This window comes from Armigeres subalbatus, chromosome 2 (assembly GCF_024139115.2).
Source record: "Armigeres subalbatus isolate Guangzhou_Male chromosome 2, GZ_Asu_2, whole genome shotgun sequence".
NCBI lineage: Eukaryota > Metazoa > Arthropoda > Insecta > Diptera > Culicidae > Armigeres > Armigeres subalbatus.
This window is the reverse complement of record NC_085140.1, coordinates 161,065,334-161,085,614: the sequence shown is the minus strand read 5'-3', so window position 1 is coordinate 161,085,614 and position 20,281 is coordinate 161,065,334. Positions and strand designations below refer to the sequence as shown.

At 42.7% G+C, this 20,281-nt stretch overlaps 1 protein-coding gene across 1 annotated transcript; it reads left to right on the top strand.

The window, feature by feature from the left end:
• Positions 1–695: 695 nt before the first annotated feature.
• LOC134215386 (polyserase-2) lies at positions 696–9,266 on the top strand. The gene is made up of 4 exons (XM_062694589.1): positions 696–883; positions 943–1,107; positions 6,405–7,266; positions 7,327–9,266. The coding sequence occupies exons 1-4, from the start codon at positions 781–783 to the stop codon at positions 7,925–7,927; spliced, it is 1,731 nt and encodes a 576-aa protein (XP_062550573.1). The 5' UTR covers positions 696–780; the 3' UTR covers positions 7,928–9,266.
• The last annotated feature ends 11,015 nt before the right edge of the window (positions 9,267–20,281 follow it).

Below are 20,281 nucleotides of genomic sequence, written 5' to 3'. Positions count from 1 at the left end.
AAACTGGCAATTCCGAGCAAGGCCGGGTACATAAAGCTAGTTCATAAATAAAAGCTGTCAAAAGAAATAAATACCAAAGTATAAAAATAAAATTATTACAAACAATACAAACAAATCAAGAATAAAAACCCAATGCAATTTTAACCCCATCAAACAATTTTAGCCGAATAAGCTAGTTTTTTAGCTGAAGAGACTATTTGCAGTTATACAAACGCTTTACCCACCTCCAATGTTCGTTGGAACGATTCTGATAACTGATGATTACTGATTTCCAAATCATTAAAAACATTACATTTTCAATAATTGATTCCAACCTGATTTATTTAATTTATTCATTAGAGTAGCAACCAAGTTTTTTGTATGGAAATAGGCTTCTTATTTTCTATTCAGTCTATTTATTTTAGTCGCATTGAATGGTATATGAATCATGCTAATGAAAGTACAACTTGTTCATGCGAAATATAAGGCAGTCTGTAACATATCTCAAACGAGAAGGTTCAAATCTTTTATGAAGAAATGTTATAATTTAACATAAGGGATTCCCCATACTAGAAAAGCAGAGGTGTCTTGAGAATCGCCACTTCTTCATAAGCAATTCATTCACTCAATTTCTCTCGTTTCGTGAATCATTCTAAACTCTCAATGGCGCTCAAGATCGATCCAGCATCCGCATCGAACGTAATAGCATTGTCAGTACAGCCGCGTCTGGACATGAGGACGGTTCCAATTGGCAAAGCATCGTCAGGGTAGTGAACGCGATCGAATACCTAAAACTAAACGATGGGATCAAAAGTTATCAGTGCGGTGTTTCCCCTAGTTTGGATTACATTGTTAGAGTTATTGTTTTTATTGTCGGATAACCGCTGCTTAGCCTCAGATGGAGGTACGTAACGTCGGATAAAGATCATGCGAAACATATCTTGATGTTTTGATTTGTTCTAGTTAGTTGTGGACAACGGCAGCTGACTCATCTTGGGTTGATCGTTTCGGGAGATGCAGCCCACGAAGGTGACTGGCCTTGGCATGCTGCTATTTTCATAAGAAATTCCAAAAAGCAAACGTACATTTGCGGAGGAACTATCATCAGCGAAAATTTCATATTGACCGGTGAGCAAAATTCATTGTTTCTGTCATGCTACTACTTTATCATAAGAACGCTTTTGCGACAACTGGCCAAGCACTGCAGGCGGTTCAAAATATAATGATCGATACAAACCAATAGTAGGTAAATAGGCAAATGGAATGCTAATTAGGTTTGACTTTGTTGGGTTCATAAGCCATTTGAATTCATAGTGAATTTTATAACTGGTAGGTAATTACAAAAATTTAAAACTCTGACGAAACCTTACAAGAATTTCTCACAGTAAATAAATTGTAGTTCCTGTTGAAAACCGAAGTGAGCTCGAGCGACAGTCGTATTTTCGCCCCCAGTATCAAGATTATTCACGAAATCTCAAAATACGGTTTGAAGTGTTTTTCATTCAATAGTTAAATAACATCTTTCGGATCTCAATGAATCTTTCAAAAATCCTTCAAATATTTCCAGAATTGTAGAACAAACAAATTTACAAAAATCGTACAACATCTCAAAAATTAAAGCAAGTAATTTGAAAAGAGTTTTTGGGGATTTTCAGGAGGAACTCTGATAGAATTTCTGAGAGACCATATCTAAAAAAAATCCGGGAAAATTTTCGGAAGAATCCACGCTTGAACTTTTGAAACAACTTCTATTGCGGGAGTTACTTTCGGAGGAATTCCGGTAGGAACATCCGGAGGAATTCCGGTGAAACTCCCGGAGGAGTTCCGGAGAAACTTTCGGAGGAATTTCAGGAGGAACTTCCGGAGGAATTCCGGGAGAAACTTCCGATGGAATTCTGGAAGGAACTTTTGGAGGAATTCCGGGAGGAGCCTCCGGATGAACTTTCGGAAGGATCTTCCGGAGGAATTCCGGAAGAATCTTCCGGAGGAATCCCAAAAGAAACTTCCGGTGAAGGCATTCCTGGAGGATTTTCCGGAGGAATTCCCGGAGGAACTTTCGGAGGTATTACTGGAGGAACTTCCTGATGGAACTTCCGGACAAAACTTCCGGAGAAATTCCGGCAGGAGCTTCTAGAGGATTTCCAGAATGCACTTCTGAGGAACTCCGGGAGAATCTTCCGAAGGAATTCCGGGAGGAATTTTGAGACAATCTTCTGGAAGAACTTCCTTAGAAATTCCAGGAGGAACTTCCAGAGAAATTTCGGGAGGAGCATCCGGAGGAATTCCTGTATGGACTGTGAAAATCTGATTCCAATACAATTAAAAGACAGTAACACCGTCTTCGACCAGAGGTCGTACAGGCTGAACACTTTACACCTAAACAACGGACCGGACACATAACACCCAGTGGACCGGAGGAGAATTTTTCGATCACGAAAAGTTTTCTCCTTACCGGGGCGGGAATCGAACCCACGCTCCATAACCCATGCTCTAGACTCTAGACGATTGACGTCGCAAACCGCTCCATCATCACTAAAATTCCAATACCATGCCATTCACGAGCCAATAAAATTCAATTCAATCCACAACCAATCTAATTTTAATCCCATTCCAATTCAAATCCAATCTAATTGCACTCCAATCCTATTTCATTCCAATCCAATTCATCCGATTCAGTATTCGTGAAAAAGCACCAAACACATCAGCATATACACAAAGAAAATGACGAAATATTACGTTTGTTGGGGTTTTTGTTGTACCAACTGTTCGTTGTACCAACTGGTCGCACAAACTTGGGGGCGGAGTCAAAGTTGTACAACATGTCGGAGCGTGTGTGGGAATAAATTACGGCCCCTTTATTTAAACGTTTTTGAAGCTTTCCGCATATCTCACATTTATCTACAATTAGTACAATGAATGTAAAAAATAGACACGTACTGACTAAACCTCACCATTGCTAAAAATTTATTTAATTTTCGCATATTAAGTGATATTAACGAGAAGAAAAATGAGCGGCAGATAGTCTTCATGATCTAGGTCATAGTGTCCACCAGAAGGATGGTCCTTGCGGAGTGCTGTCCTCGGTATCCGAGGCCAGCAATGACGCTGGCAGCGGTGTTTTCTAGAAATCCGTAGGGCCCTGAGATCGAGGCAAACGTCGTATACTGGCGCTGAACAGCTTAGGATGATCGCTCTGTAGTATGGAGATAACGCTGAGCGAGTCAATAAGGATCAAGATCGGCTTCCTCGATAGATAGCAGCAGTAAACACAATATGTAGTAGCTACGGCGGAAAAAAAAATCTGCACATGTCCGGCAAGCTGTCCGAAATCATTAAGTTTGTCCTGGTGACTTCGTCTCTACGATCTAAATCCGATCCATCCGTATACCTATATTCTTGCTTCTGAGTGTCTCTGAGTTGTCACCTCTTGCAGAAGTGTAGAGGAATTCCAGCTTCTCGCTTCATACCAGTGCGCACACAGTTAAAAATATGTTGTGATCTTAAATATATTTCCATGCACATATTTGGAGCATGCAAATAAACGCAACATCCAATCGATCTTACTTTTCTCTCAAATAGAAATAAATTTAAACTGTGCTTGCTTGTAAAATTCAATCCATATAATTGAAAATCGAATGTTAACTCGTTTGTTGGAAGTCGGTCTCTTTGAACAAGAAGAGCGATGCTATGGTCTCGGGGGTAATTGTGATGAATTGTAAATGACTTTGCGGCAGATGGCCGCCTACACATGATAGGGAGCAGGTAGGATGTCTGACTCAGCATATGCTGACTTGGCTGGTGTGGATGACAGCATCCCAAAAGCAACTCTGGTGTACCGGTTGAAGGTCGGTGTCAGAGTATCGATAATGTTACGGCCAGATAAACGGTGAGCCCCAGACCGCAGAGAAGGTGGATTTCAATGATAGCATGACCAATCCTTAACCAGACCACTCGGTTGTTGGCTCTGTGAGGTTTAGACAGGGTTCGAACTGGATTCACTCTAGTTTTGCAACTGATTTTTACTCCGGAAAGCCCCGTTCATGGGAACGTAAAATAGCCTAATTGTTGGGGTACAAACGGTAGGTTCTTGAGACTTGATTTCCGATGAGCACTTGGATGGAACGCCCCATGAGAAACTTCCGGACAAAAGACAGAATGCTGCGGGAGAGTCAATCACTAAGCTGTTGGTTAACAAAAAGCGTCCATGTGCAGTTAAACGTCTTCGAGATGTTAAGCGATACAACTTCTTCTTCTTCTAATTGGCATTACATCTTCTCACTGGGACAGAGCCGCCTCGCAGCTTAGTGTTCATTAAGCACCTTCACAGTTATTAACTGCGAGGTTTCTAAGCCAGGTTACCATTTTTGCATTCGTGTATCATGAGGCTAACACGATGATACTTTTATGTCCAGGGAAGTCGAGACAATTTCCAATCCGAAACTTGTCTAGACCGGCACCAGGAATCGAACCCAGCCACCCTCAACATGGTCTTGCTTTGTAGCCGCGCGTCTAACCGCACGGCTAAGGAGGGCCCCGATACAAGGTTTGTGTATTAATTTGGACTAACAAAGAAGTGATCCGTTCCATAATCAGGTCGGAAGGCGGAATGTCGTAAACCGTCTGTTCCATGGTTCTCCCGTAGACGGCGGTAGGCCAACTTTCCAACGACCCTAAAGAAGGTAAAAGGTGTTAGACGAATGGTTGATACACATCATTTTTTCATCATAAGTTATTTTTCGTCCGATGCTTCTGGTTTTGTCAAAAGTGGGATTATTTTAAGCAAAGTTATGCTAATTTGAATTACGTCAAAATTTTGCCTATCTCAAACGTAGGGAACGTATTCGAAGAAAGATTTCCGTTTCCTCTTGGTCTCTTGAATGACTAACGTCATAAGGCATTCATAGTGTTTCTCTTTGTATGTCTGCAACGAAGGGGTAGGGTCGTTTGGCCGAAACCCATTTGACCGAATGCCACTAGGCCGAAACTCATCTGGCTGAAAGTCATTTGGCCGAAAGGGTCGTTTGGCCGAAGGCGTCGTTTGGCTGAAAGGATCATTTAGCCGAAAATGTCAATTGGCCGAAAGGGTCAATTGGTCGAGTAGGTCGTTTGGCCTAAAGGGTCGATTGTCTGAAAAGGTCATAAGGCCGAAAGGGTCTTTTGGTCTAAAAAGTCATTTGGCCGAAAGGGTCGTTTGGCCGAATAGGTCATTTGAAAACTGAGAAATTAGCCCATTTGGCCGAATGCCACTAGGCCGAAGAAACCATTAGGCCGAAACCCATCTGGCCGAAAGTCACTTGGACGAAAGGGTGATTTGGCAGGAAGGGTCGTTTGGCCGAAAGGGACAATTGGCTGAAAGGGTCATTTTGCACAAAGAGTAATTTAGCCGAAAGGGTCGTTTAGCCGAAAGCGTCATTTGGCCGAAAGAGTCATCTGGCCAGTGGAGATATATCAGCTTCCACACTGATATTCTTCCCTCCCCCTTCATACGGGAGCTTGGCAGAAGGAAGGTCGTGTGATATGTGCCATTACAAATATTGCCCTCCGCTCGCTTTCAAATCGACTTCTATAAAAAAACATTCTTCATGCCTGCCGTATCCTAACGGAACTATCAATTCTATACTTTCACCTTTAATTCTATCATGAACATGTACGTCCAAGTTTGGAAGATGATATTAGCATTTCCATATCACCAAAAATCATATTTCTTCTATGACAGCTACAATTTAAAATCGATTGCGGCTAACTATTTCTACATTTTCTGAAGTAAATTTAGTAGAAAATACGAGTATAGCTAATTCTATGTTTTCTGAAGCTAAAGGTTCCTTCCAGTCATCATTCAAGGGCGGAATACATACTATTTGTACTACAAAATAAGCTCAGAAAACATAGAAATAATTAGCCGCAATCGATATTAAGTTGTAGCTGTCATAGAAGAAATATGTTTTTTGGGGGTAAATGGGGCAAAACGGCCAGTTCCCATAATTTCCGGCGAATGAAAAAATCACCATTCGATTTGTTGGGATTTTGTCTCTAGGAAAGGTTTTTTTTACCAGCGCAGCAAGTAGCCGCAATAAATAGGTACCTTTTTGAGTCGGATTTTCCCCACTGTGGCGTTGGTTCGAAAATTAGATTGTGAGTACATCCACCATATGTTCGGTTCATAAATTTTAGGCTCATCGGTAACCACTGAGCTGCGGGGGCCGACGAGATCCTAGCTTAATTGACAAAAAGAACCAATCCAGTGTACTGAAGGGTCATGGGTTCGAATCCCATCAAAGGAAAATGGATACCTCCAATAGATTCTTCGACTTATTCGAATTAATGCAATTCTACTCTGCTGCTCGATTTACTCAACATTGACATCGTTATAATAATTGCAATTATTATAATCATACTCCCTAATGATATTTTCTATAAAATTCCAGCTGCACACTGTACGAGTCAGTTTCGATCGCTCTTTGCCCCGGAGCGTCTTCTTGTGAAACTTGGCCTACACAATAAAAGTGCTCCCTACGACCATACCAAGAGTCACGAAATCGTTGAGATTATTCGGCATGTTAATTACAACACCGAAAACATGAAAAACGATATCGCCCTACTACGAACGGAAGAGGACATCATTTACTCTGACTACATCCAACCGATTTGTCTATGGCCTCAGAAAAAGTCCGATTTGAACGAGGTCATATCATCCAGCGGGTATGTCGTTGGCTGGGGACTGGGAGATGATAGCAAACCCATGGATATCCTCCAAGAAGCCACCCTGTCAGTGGTAGATCATGCAACTTGTCTGAAAAGCAAACCGCAACATTTCGACAAGCTGCTTTCCGAAGACAACAGCAACTATTGCGCCGGAAATCGTAACAAGACAAATGTGTGCGACGGAGACAGCGGAGGTGGGATGTTTTTCCGTTTCGATAACGCTTGGTACATACGTGGGCTGGTCAGTACCGGGGCTCGTTCCGAGTCCAGCAATCATTGCGATCCTCAACAGTTCGTCGTTTTCACCGACATCCCATACTATCTGAAATGGATCTATGATCACCAAGCGACGGCAAAGAAAAGAAATTTGTTGGATTTAGGAGATTGTGGACTTGACGAACATGACATCACAACGTACGAGCTGGACAAACCGGTCTTCTTACAATATCCGTGGACAGCCATGTTGGAGTTCAAAGGCGATTTGTCAATGACCGTCCAAACTTTCTGCAACGGAGCCCTCATACATCCTCTTTTCGTGGTCACCGTTGGTCATTGCGTAGATAGCAGTTTAAAAAAATATAAGCTGTAAATCTGCTGGCCACTTCTCAATTCAAGGTTTAATTTAGTTTTATTTTTCATTTTCAGAAAATCGGTTCGTCTTGGAGAGTACAACCAGAAGACGAACCCTGACGTTGGTAAACGGTTGAAAGGGAATGAGGTCGTTACCAGTATCCAATCAATCGATGTGCAAAAGGTGTTTAAGCATCCTGCGTTTAATAAACCTCGTTACGACAACAATATAGCGATATTGAAGTTGATGTTCCCAGCGGACATAAGCCGTGCCAATGTGAAACCGATTTGCATTCCAACGTCGGAGGATCATAGCGAGGAGTACATCGTTAGTGGGTGGAAGCGTGTTGGCAAAGACGCTCACGTTCTCACTAGAGACAAGGTTTTGCTAGAAGACCCCGACACGTGCAAAGCGGTTTATGGAAAGTTCAAGATTCAAACCACGGGAAATCATATCTGTGGAACGTACTATCAGGAAGAAATACGAAATTGTTTCCACTTTATGAGTGGGGCTCCAATGCAGTATGTGAAGCGAGTTGACAGAAAAAGTCGGTATTTCATGAAAGGGATATTTTCGTTTGGATTTCCGGGATGCAAGCATAACTATACGGACGTCTTTACCAGTATCAACAGATATACTGAGTGGATTTCGAGGATCGTGGACCAGGAAAAATAGTTGATGGCAGCTTCGTATCAAAGAGATATTATTTTCAATTTCGTCAATGAAATTATACAATTTATGTTTTCCTTGGGTATCATTTAATACAGACGTTCTGAAGAGGTAACAGATTTTGTGGCAATCGCAATCATTTTGATTTGAATGTTTAGAAGTTCAATTTTGATATTTGTACCCATTTTCATTTTATTTTCCATATCATTTATTCAAACTTAGGCCAGACTGGCCTAAGTTGTTCACAAAAAAATTTATCCATTCTTTGTCCACCTGACCATCGGATCGCTATTTAGAGCCATTTTTTACCGGTTTTTTTTTCGACATTGTCGATACATGCCCGGGTCAGTGCAGACGTCTGGTTTCCATGGCGTCAAAATTCTCTTAACAGTATGCTACGCGGTACGCAGCACTTTAGCTTAGCTTAGCTTTGATTGACTGTACATATCAATGGTTGCTACTCCGTGTTTGACAAGAATCAGTGAAATTGCACAATGAATCAATTGAACGGCTGACTGGATAATTAAAAAAATCCAAAGATTAATTACGGCGCCGGTAATGTACTTAAAGTCAGTTCGAAACAAGGAAGGATCATTAGACGGTGATTTTTGCTATTAAGAGACCGTGTCCACCTCTGCGTGTCCACAAAAATCACAGGAAGGAACATATGTAAATAGGTAGGTATTGTTGAGCATGGATTCACACTGATAAGTGATGCGACCATCAGAGCAATAACACGAGCACGCAATAATTAACCGATTAATCGACCGCATCTACGCATGGGAGAAATGGAAGGATAAAGTTTGCGTAAATTGCGTATGGAAGTATGGAAGTATGGAAATCTAAATGATTCTCAAAAAATTGCTAAATATAAATAAAAACTTGTTTCAGTTGAATTCTTCGGTAGCAACATTTACATTACTTTGTATTCAAGTACAAATCAATTGGGTTAATTTTTGTTCGGGACATAAGGTTTAAAAGCGACAACATTTCCCAATGTTACTATAATGCGGTCACTTTTCTCAATGTTACAAAACAACTTGGTAGTTTTTTTTCTGATTTCATCAAACCTATCGAAAGAACCAACAATTTCAAGACGATTAATAACTCGAAATTCGAAAAAAAGCAAATGTTACAAATATGTAATCATGAGCAGTCTAGCAGAACCAAACATAACGATGATCGCGCGATCGTTCTTCGTCTATTATCAAACGAGAGAAAACGGACACTGAAGGTTTTATTTTCTAATTGATTTATTCACCCGTACAAAACAGAACCAAACACTTAACTATGATCGGCGATCGCGTGATCGTTCTGCGCCCAATATGAACAATAAAAGCACGTTTTATCGCGTAAATAAATTACGTTCCGACCGCACAAAACAGCACTAAGCACATGAAATCGTGTCCGATATGAAAAACGTTCAATCGAAGCGACTTCCAATTCATTTTGTGCACTTGAACGCAAAAATTATTATTTTCACTTGGCGTTCTCCCGGAATAGCTGGCGTAACCCTGGTACGTGGTACGCAGAACTTTTCGTGCAACGACTGAAAGTATGCGTTGATCCTCCACGAGCATTGTCTAGTTCTCGTGTGCTTGGTAGGTTAACGATCTAATGAGCGTTTGTAGATAGTCAGAAAAGGAATTCAAAGTATGATCAAAAAAATGCTGAGATCTGTATGCCGAAAGTTTTTTATACACATTTATGCCTTTTTCGAAAACCGTCAAATGGGGTAACTTGTAAAACTTTTATGCATTTTTCAAGGCTGTCCGTTATTACTTCAATCTGGACATCAAGGCTATCAAAATTTATTATGTGATAGCAAATTAGGCCGTTACAAATATTTAATTATCTTTTTGTCCTACTGGTCTCCGAAAGGTCAAGGGGGGGAGGGATAATAAAAAATAAATATTAAAATGAAAAAAAAAATAAAAAAAAATTAAAGAATGTTTTGAAAATCCTCGAAATTATCCGAATTTTATTTTGTTGCCCCTCAAAATATTTTTTTTGGAAAAAAAATCCGAGGGGAGGATTTTAAATATTTGTATCGGCCTTATAACGTTCAGAATAGAATATAATTCGGTGTCGTTTTTCGAACCTTTTTTTTATTCATATATTTATTTGCACTTTGTGTTCCTAATAGCTACTGTGCCGTGATCTACTGTGGTATTCTGCTATACAGAATCCGCACAGAATCTATTTTTAGATATCTATAATTCGTTATTGTTGTCGTTGCCAGTTTATCTCATCGTGAGTCCATTTTGTCCATTTGTCCATGTGGCGAAATCCAATGACCGCATGTAGGAGAAACGCCTTCGAGAAGAACAGGTTTGTCAGTCGTCAGCAGGCAGCCGTGTCAGTCGAGGCGCGTTTCCGCAAAACGTCACCGTACGCACTGCGCTTCCGGCGACTGACGAGGGTTTAGTGGAGGGGTTTGGAATCGAACTCATGGCCATTCGCTTATAAGGCGAAAGTATAGCCAACTACGCTACGGAACCCTCCGAGCAAAAAAATTAAGGCTGAAAATCGTGCCTCGCCTTACTCAGACGGGAAGTACTTAAAATTAAGACTTCCACATTTCGAAAGAATGAGTATTAATAAACAAATTTGCACATTGGATAATATTTCAATATTTACGAAACTGATCACTATTGACTATTATGAGATTCGTTACCTTTTTACTACTCCAAATCAGTATATTATCATATCTGCAATTGCTGACCTAAACTATATTCCGTGACACGTTTTATGCCATACTGGTGTTCGTACGAATTTGATTTGAATGATATGAGCGCACCCTATCTGTGAAATGGCAGAAGCAATTAAAGCTCATTCGAACTTGCTCGCGCAAAAGCTTCGTTGCATAGCAAAACCACTCCTCTGGTAGCTATAGGTAGAACAGTTTGCACCTACAAAAAGTTCTCCACCGCAAGCTCTTGTCCTACGTGCGATGCTTCTTTATATCAACTACGCCCAATTATCAAAATCTTAGATATTTTTAAGCTCAATATATACCAAATTATCCGATGTATAAAGCTATATGTTAATTCGAATATTGCTAGCATTTAAAGACTGTAGGTTTCGTAAACGATTACAAACACCATTGTTAATGGCCTGCACTCAATAACCACCCCCAGTTACATGATTTTCAGTGCACATAGCTTAGGTCGTTATAGATTTTTAGGGCCCACGCGATAGCAACGAAACGGTAAATATTATTGCAATTACTGTTACTGTTTTTAACCAACTAAGTTGTTTACAGCATTACTCGACGAATACAACAGGAATACAATAAGTTAGCATAGCTCAGATAGTATCAAAGATTAAACCAATCATTGCAATCTTATTTCTGAAAAAGGCCTTTATGAAATATAATAACAACTTTTGTACCGTGGATTTTTAGCTTAGGGTTTGAAGCATTGTAATAATTTGTTCAGACTACGAGCATTACTAATTGCAGTTACACATGAAAAGTTCTACGCTCCACTTGTTGATCCGTAGCTTTATACTTCATGCAGTTAGACATGATCACAAGTCAGTCAACGTGTTTCCATAGATCAACTTATAGGGTATTCCACTCGAAGCTTCACCCAAGAAGTTAATCGTTAGGTTGGCTGATCGGTAGAACGATTTCTAGGGTTATCTACTTGCTCACAAAAAATCATGAAATCGTGAAAAATGTGTAACATTTATGTCTAAAGTACAGGTGTTTACTTCGATTTTAAACACATTGCCATTTCAAATATGGTTCTTAAATTGAAACAAGATTATTCCTTGTTTCTTTTTTATTTCAATTTTATGAATAACATAATTGATTTTCCTATCGTAATTTAACGTAAATACCGTTAATGTTTCCAAAAAATTGATAAAGATACATGCAGTGCAGCTGCTTTTCTGTTCCAGCTTGCTTTGTAAAACGGAACTCTATGCTCAACGGAGCTAGCTAGAACTCGGAAGAAATTAGGTAATTACTTCTTAAAATGCTTCTCCTTACTTCGGAATCCCTGCGGGCAGCAGGGACTATGTCCAAGGGCTTGACGATCCCTCCCCAGGCCATCTGCGAGTTGTGGGGCTTGCCTAGGATGTGGTGGGGTTTGACAGTGGGCCCTGTTAAACCTCTATAAAAAGCTGCATGTATCCGCAAGTAGGCCCCACCAAAGCGACCGTGTGCCGCTCAAAGCGCACAAGCCCAAGTCCTGGTGTTAGGTGGGACGCTAAACAGCCCTGACACGACGGCCCTCCGACGAGACAGGAGGTTTGCGCAGGCCCAATAAGCCGCCTAGAAAACCAATCATTACGAACAATATAAGAGATAATGCGACTCGATATAGGAAAGTGCTGCGTACCATCTATGGTGGGGTGCAGATGGCGGACGGTACGTGGAGGAGGCGAATGAACCACGAATTGCATCAGCTGTTGGGAGAACCATCCATCGTTCACACCGCGAAAATCGGACGACTGCGATGGGCCGGGCACGTAGCCAGAATGTCGGACAGTAACCCGGTGAAAATGGTTCTCGACAACGATCCGACGGGCACAAGAAGGCGAGGTGCGCAGCGGGCAAGGTGGATCGATCAGGTGGAAGATGACTTGCGGACCCTCCGTAGACTGCGTGGTTGGCGACGTGTAGCCATGGACCGAGCCGAATGGAGGAGACTCTTATATACCGCACAGGCCACTTCGGCCTTAGTCTGAATAAATAATAATACTTCGGAAACAATGGTGTCTATCCCTGCAACATGTATCTAGTAGTTCGTGATAGGCAGGGCATTCAGCGGATGTCGTGCAGCCAAACCTATACAAGTAATACCTAAAGCAGCCGGGCATGACAGGAACTGTGGTAACAAAAAATCATTTCCTCGTCTGTCGATCTAGATTAAGTCACTCAGTATAAGACGATGAGTCCACTTTCCCTTTGTTTAGCTATTCCATTCTCATTGCCATCTGGATAAAGATGTGCCCTATAGGTCCTAGTCGTGTTTCTTGCTCGTCCGCATCTGCTTTACCGATCGGTTAATGTCCGCGATTGCGCATGCTGCATCATGCAATAAGATGCGGTAAACACTGACTACTCAAAGGCACATTAGTTTGTGCACCATGCTGTTTTCATCTTTTGAAATCACCTGCTATGCTCAGTGAAGCTGATTAAGCGAAAAACGAACTCTTAAAGGTACCTCTGGTTACTTGGGTAGAATTCCTATACCATCCGAGTGAGCTAGTATATTGATGAGCTGCAGTAGCACACGCCGTTGACTTGTGTTTCCTCCGAGTTAAGTCATTGGTGTTCTCAGCTAGCAACAATAACTACAAACTAGTATTTTCTTCCTTTCTCAACTGATTGTTAGGATTGGCCTGCGCCAATATTGATCAAGCCTTAAGAGTTACTGAAACATGCTTTTCGGGGATGGATTTTAAATTCTAACTCTTATTCATTGTATCACAAAGTTCACATCAGCTCTAATAAATTATGGCATGTACACATCCGTCGGAGTGAAAGACTTTGCTAGAGTTCAGTAAGAAGGCGGAACACAAGATCCGCATTCTTACTGAGGAGAAGGAGTCGGCGGAGGGCCAGGCAATTAAGGCCAGGAGGGATGCCGAATCAAGGATTCGTCTCCTAACTGAGGGGAAGCGGCTAGTGGAAAGCCAAACTGCCGAACTCCAAAAGCGGATGGACATCAGCGGTGCAACTCCGAAGCTAAGTAAGGTCACGCAGATGGCGGACCTGAATGTAGCTAAAAGAGTTACAGTGCCGCATAAGAGGAGATATGCGGAAACTCGCCTGGAGAGCATTGAGCGGATAGTTGGCCCTAACTTAGCGCCCCTAAGGATCAACGTAAAACAGTGCCTACACCAAACAGAGTAACTGAGGATCGCCGGGAGGAGGACCTGCTGTGGACGGTGGAAGTGAATCTCAAAAAGGCGAAGCAGAATCGTTAACAAGCCGCAAGGAGTGCGGCAAATGGAGCGGAGCAGGCCACTGCTAAGAAAAGTAGCGTCCGTGAGAAAAAGGGTGCGCCTTTAAATGACAGTGGCAAGCAAAAAGACAGAGGCGAGACGATTATCGTCAAGACTGACGATAAAAGCTACGCCGACGTCTTGAAGACTATGAGATGCAACGGAAAGCTCTTTAGCCTAGGAGGAGATGTGAACTGCATTCGTCGAACGCGGAAAGGCGAGATGATTCTTTTCTTGAAGCGAGATACTGCTCGGAAGAGTTCCGAGTATAACAAGTTGACAGAGGAGGTCCTGGGTGATGAGGTTCAAATTAGAGCCCTGTGCCCAGTTTTGAACATCCAGTGCAAGGGCATGGATGAGATAAACGAAGCCGGAGACCTGGTAGACGCACTGAGAGATCAGTACAATGTTGAAATCCAGGAATCCGTGATTCGGTTACGCCAGGGCCGAATTTCCGGGGGGGCGTGGCCCCGGTCCCCCACAAATCTTGTGTACCAAAACCAACCTTTTTTGTATATTTTGGGGCCCCCACAAGCTGTCGGCCCCGGGGCCCCCTTCCGGCTAAATCCGGCCCTGGGTTACGCAATGGCTATGCGGGAATGCAGATTGCCTCATACCAAGTACTTGTGACTGAGTCCAAGAAGATGCTGGATAAGGCAAAATTGGAAGTGGGCTAGTCGGTTTGCTCGTTGAGCACAAGTCAACCAGTTCAGGCGTGTAACAGATGCCTTGGCCATAAATCCTATGACTGCAAGAGGCCTGACCGCAGTAATCTATGCCGTAGGTGTGGAGCAGAAAACGCACTTGTCAGGCTGCACTGAAATGTCTGATCTTTCCCCCGGGCGCAGACAACAGGCATCTTACCGGTAGGCCTGTCAGGCATCTAGAAGGTTCCAGACATGAAAGTAACACAGCTAAACTGAAACCACTGTAAGGCAGCTCAACTGCTGCTACATCAGTCGGTTATCGAGTGCATAACTGATGTTGCCTTGCTGTCCGACCAAAACCGCATCCCTGCTGGAAACAGCAGCTGAATAGCGGACAAGTCCGGTATGGTGCGAATCTGGACTTGTAGGCGATACCCCATCCAGGAGATGATTTCATCTCCGTAGGATGAGGGTTTTGTCATAGCAAAGGTAAACGGAGTTTACTTTTGTAGCTGCTACTGTCCTCCTAGATGGAGTATAGAGCAGTACTCTAGGGTAGTCGATATTCTTGCGGAAAAACTAAGTGGTTTAAAACCAGTAGTTGTAGCATTCAATGCGTGGGCAGTGGACTTGAGTTCTGCAGCGTGGGATGGTCGATAGAGACATACTGGAAGATTCATGAGGGGCATACTTCCAGTGACTATCAGGAAGTACGTTTTATGGTCAGTTATACCCCCAAAGGAATCACAAGGCGGGTCGGTGCTACTGATCCTGGATGACGCACCTCACAGTTTAACCCGAAGCTGTTAGAGAAGGCACTACGATGGGAAAGTCGGACTTCAGGACTAAGCGACATAACGATGCCAAGAAGGAGCAAATCTCCCGGTAATCGAAAACCAGTGTACTGGTGGTCGAACACGATCTTAGATCTCCGTAGAACCTGTCTTAGAGCTAAAAGAAGATAGCGACGCGACGTGCTAGAACAGACGCTGAAAGGGTCGATAGACGCCGGGTATTCCAGTCAGCGAGCAGAGCTCTGAACTATGAGATAAAATGTAGCAAGAGAGCCTGCTTTGAGCAGCTGTGCAGAATGGCCAATGACACCCCATGGGGGAATACATCCCTAGCAGCACAATCCAGACCAATTTGGTTGCAGCAACTCAATGGGAACTAAATTCGGATGTATAGGGGTCACAGTAACCTTTGTGCAACATGTGTGTTGCTCGGGATACAGGATAGTGATGGCTAGGACCAACAGCACGCCTCCTGAGAGATCCCCAGAGATGTTAGTCATAATAGTAGAAGGATTGTTTCCGAAACTTGAATCATCGAACTGGCCCGCTACACCGTACGAGTCAGTCAACGTGGTACCGCTAGTGACTAACAAGAAGCTTACCATAGCTGCAAGAAAACTTAGGCTCAATAAGGCCCCAGGCCCGGATGGTATTCCAAACCTGGTTCAAAACACGCCATTCTTGCTTATCCAGATATGTTTAGGAGCTGCCTCCAACGATGCCTGGATGGAGGAAACTTCCCGGACCGTTGGAAACGACAGAAATTGGTGCTATTGCTGAAGCCCGGCAAACCGCCGGGAGATCCTTCGGCATACCGACAAATTAGCTTACTCGACACAGCTGGGAGTTGCAAGAGAGGGTGACCCTGAATAGACTGTCGGTTTATGCAGAGTGCGCTGATGGCTTATCTAGCAACCAGTATGATTTCCGTAAAGGCCGTTCTACCATCGAAGCAATTCGGTCGGTAACGGATACGGCAAAGGTAACGCGTGGTTTGAATAGGCGAGGTATTAGGTACTGCGCATTGATTACACTTGATGTAAAGAATGGAAGTTCAACATGTCGGTGGAGTGTGCAATATAAGTCTGCGCAATTATATCGAAAAGCTGCTGAAGGTTTTCGGAATGGAAAAATGCAAAGTATCGAAGTCGCCGATGAACCCCAGCTTCTTAAAAATAATTGAGGCTGAAGAAGTGATCGCAGATCCAGCGTCCTACCGTAGTCTCGTAGGCGGGCTGCTGTACCTATCCATTGTTGGCTGGCTAGACATCGCTGCGACTGCTGCGATCTTAGGACGGATGTTCAACGAACCCAGGGAGCAGCGGCATAATTAGTTCCTCGCTATCTTATGGTGACGAATCGTTATCAACTGCAGCTGGGAGGAGACATGAAACAAAACCTCTTCGGATTCTCCCGACTGGGCTGGGTTCCAATTCGCAGGCGGCACAATTTTGTGGCACAACTGGCACCAATCAAGCGTCACAGTTTCCTCGATAGAAGCCAAGTATCTCGCACTCAGCGAGACGTGCCGGGCCGGGAAGTAATATGACTGAGGCAGGCGTTTCGTGCAGAAGTTGTGCGTACAAAAGGAAGTACGATTGGTCTCCTGCCCTACCGATCGTATGTTGGCCGACATCTTGACAAAGCCATTTGGACCAGTCAAACATTGGAAAGGTATCATTGAGGAGGAGTGTGGAACGGGACAACGACTACCTCTCTTCATTTAACACACTTTGTTCCATCTCAAAACTCGCTTATCCTCTAATTATTTCGTATTTCGCGCATTAGATTCCTCCGTCGGCATTCCGAAATCCCGTGTGCCATTCCACTGCTGTACCTCGACTTTGCCGTCATACTCCGGCCTTAATCCAAACAAATAATAATCATGCTTGAGTTTATCATGCAAAATTACACCTTTCTCCCATAAGCCTAAGAATCGGTCCACTTCCACAAACCTTTAAAATTATTCGAGGCACAATGTATTGTCTGCAAATGTGAAAATATACACTGCTTTTTGTTAAGTATTCATTCTTATTCAGAATACAGAATATCTTGCAATGATGATTCGAATAAGGAATGGTTTTATTGGTAGTAGAATTCGTTATGTAATTCGCGCTTAATTTGAATCATCCATTAGTTTGGAGATTTTGAGTTTTCTTAAAAATTGCTATTCACTTAACATTCTTATCACGATTCTTATAAATGATGTACAATGAATTGTAATTATACATACGTTGATGTTTTGAACAAAATTGCAAGCATTTAACAAATCGGCATCCCGGTCCAGTCAAACATATCCTTATGCAGGATGCTGCACTCAACCGGCTTTTGGAGGAAAATTTCATAAATAAACAAATCCTTGTGATCGGCAGACACGTGCACCAGAGCAAGACAACCGTATCTCCCCATCGAACCAGACTGGTGGATAGACGCTATGGCGACGAGTGGAAAACGAGCGAAGCTTTCGCTCCAGCCGGAGTTTCCCCCCACACTTTACCGGTCAGACTCGGGCAGGATTTCGCGCATTGCAGAGAGAACGCGGGAGAGCACCACCCGACGAGTCCTGAGCTTTTGCCGAACGGAGGACAACCGGGAGCCGACGCCACCGTCGTGGTTGGTGTTCTTTCTCGGCTAGTCAGCTTAGCTTTGGCTGGTTGGCGATTTTTTAAACAACTCTTAACTCAGACACGAGTAGACTTTTGAAGCCGGCAGATCAAATTTGCACGCGTTTCGATTCTTCACGTGTGTGTTGTTTGTGTGTGAGGTGGTAGTTTTTATTGCCAAACCATTTCCTGCTCCATGTGAACCGTGTGTGCGAGAGGAAGTGAAGTGTCGGTGGAAGACGTGTTTTTATCGGCAAGTGAACCGACAGGCGGAGAAGGAAAACCACGCGACGTGGGGTTTACGGCTGAGGGAAACCGGATATCCTAGTGTCGGAAAATAGCCAGCGCTTATTTTTTGCCCCGACCACCGCCGATACAGAAGCGTTCGGGTGTGAAGAGTGAGATTTATGGGCAGGTTTTTGCGGAAACCAGTGGCCATCCAGTAAATTAGTGGAGATCTGTGAATGAAAAGTTATAAATTTTAAAGTTTTGAGCCCGGTTTCGGTTAGACGTGGGATAAGGCCATCTCCCGGTCACGTCATCGCAAACAAACTGGAGAAAAGTCCATAATCAACGCCAAAAACAGAAACTTCCATTCCGCATCCAGGGAGAGCATCGAACGTGAAGAAAGTACAGTTTCGAGAGGAAAATACGTGCGAATTAAGTTTTATAGGTCCCGACCGAACATGAGTGCTGTATTGTTCGTCGGTCTGGGGTGTATTATTTAGAGCAGAAGAAACGAGAGCTCAAGTTATTCTAAGGCTAATCTAATATTAAATAAGCACAAAAGCCAGCATCAAGCAAACGGAAGGCTGAATTTTGGGGAAGGGCGCATTTTGCACGAAAAAGCCACCAAAGCAGTGCCGGGCTGTAGTGATTGGGAGTGTGGTTCCGAAGTTCGAGTCGTACTGGCTGGGAAAGACTTCCAAGCGGCAGGCATAGAACGAAGCTACAAAGTGTGTGACATACACATGTTTGTGTCTGGTTGTTTTCGAGAAGAGTTTGCTCATGAAAAGTTGTTCTTAAGTTCGACAGATAGCAAGAAAAGTAATTTAAGCAACTATTATTCCGCTGGGAATTGCCGATATTCAGACGATGATTAGAGAAGTGATGAAGTTTGTTTGCCGCATGGCACCGGCTGTAAATATCTAATAACCGAAAGGGAAACCACGGTCCGGCCCTCAGCAGAAGCTGTGCGGAAGCCAAAGTGCTAAACGATAAGTGGAAACAGTGCACGGTCTTCGACAGCGACAACTCAGCGAACAAGGAGATTAAAGCCGTCGCCGGGGGAATTTGGACGGACGAGACTTTAAAGTAAGTTTTGATTCTGACGACATCGGAAGCAACTCCGGGGGACCATTTGTTGTCACGTAAACAAGTGATTCATTATCCGATGGTTCGGCTTTTGTGGAAAGTTTTCGTTGTAATATGATAAAGGACTGCCGAAACTTGTGCCAACGCTGGTGATTTCAAATTAATGCTCGTCCCCTGTGCTCCAGTGAATTCGAATTTAATGGGTTTTTATGGATGCTGCGTGGAGTTTTACTTCATGTTTCAGTGGTGTAAAATGTATAGAAGTTGTTGTACATTGGATCCTGAACAAGATATCATTATTGTGTTGTCTTTCTGGCATAACAAAAGTAGTACTGAAAGGTTATTTGTTCATTCAAAAATGATTTGAAATCAATAACTTGAGCTTCGGAAAACTCTAATGTTTGTTACTGATTCTGATTACATTCTACATGTGAGCAAAAAAGAGCGTAACCTCTACTGAGAATTTGGTCAACAATATTTTTGCTAAAGCTGGGCGAAGAAGAAACGTGAAAAGCTAATATATCATAAAGTTTTGAGACGCATAAGTATTCGATAATATTGATATGTAAGGATAAAAGTTAGTATTCCGGCCCCTATGCATTCATGTTACTTAAGGCAAATGAATTAATCGCAAATGAGAATATTTCTTAATTCAGTAAAAAAAAGTCAGCACATATTTTCAAGAAGATCCCATGAAATTGGTGATTTTTATGGTATTCCGTGATCAGTTGAATCTAATACAGTGATATGTTGAATAAATCAGTTCACCTATTTGCTCTTCATATGACGAGCTTTCAGTAGTAGTAGTTTTTTTATGTCATTAGTACACTTGTTTTTGTTTTGAAATTAAAAAAAAAAATCCGCTTCTTTTAAACCAGATGGAAAACATGATTTTCAGATGCGCTGATCACTTATTTATTCATACTTGTGTCATAGAAAACGTTAGGTCACGACTAGGACGGCCATTTTGGTAGCCGTTTTTGGACTCTGTCGAGATTATCCTCCTTAAGTGAAAGAACAACTTTCAACATATTGCAAATT

Excerpts from the sequence above, each read along its gene's own strand:
- LOC134215386 (XM_062694589.1), top strand. The coding sequence starts at position 781 with ATGGGATCAAAAGTTATCAGTGCGGTGTTTCCCCTAGTTTGGATTACA. Across the intron at positions 884-942 it reads CTGCTTAGCCTCAGATGGAG|TTAGTTGTGGACAACGGCAG; the intron begins GTACGTAACGTC and ends GATTTGTTCTAG. Across the intron at positions 7,267-7,326 it reads AGTTTAAAAAAATATAAGCT|AAAATCGGTTCGTCTTGGAG; the intron begins GTAAATCTGCTG and ends TTTCATTTTCAG.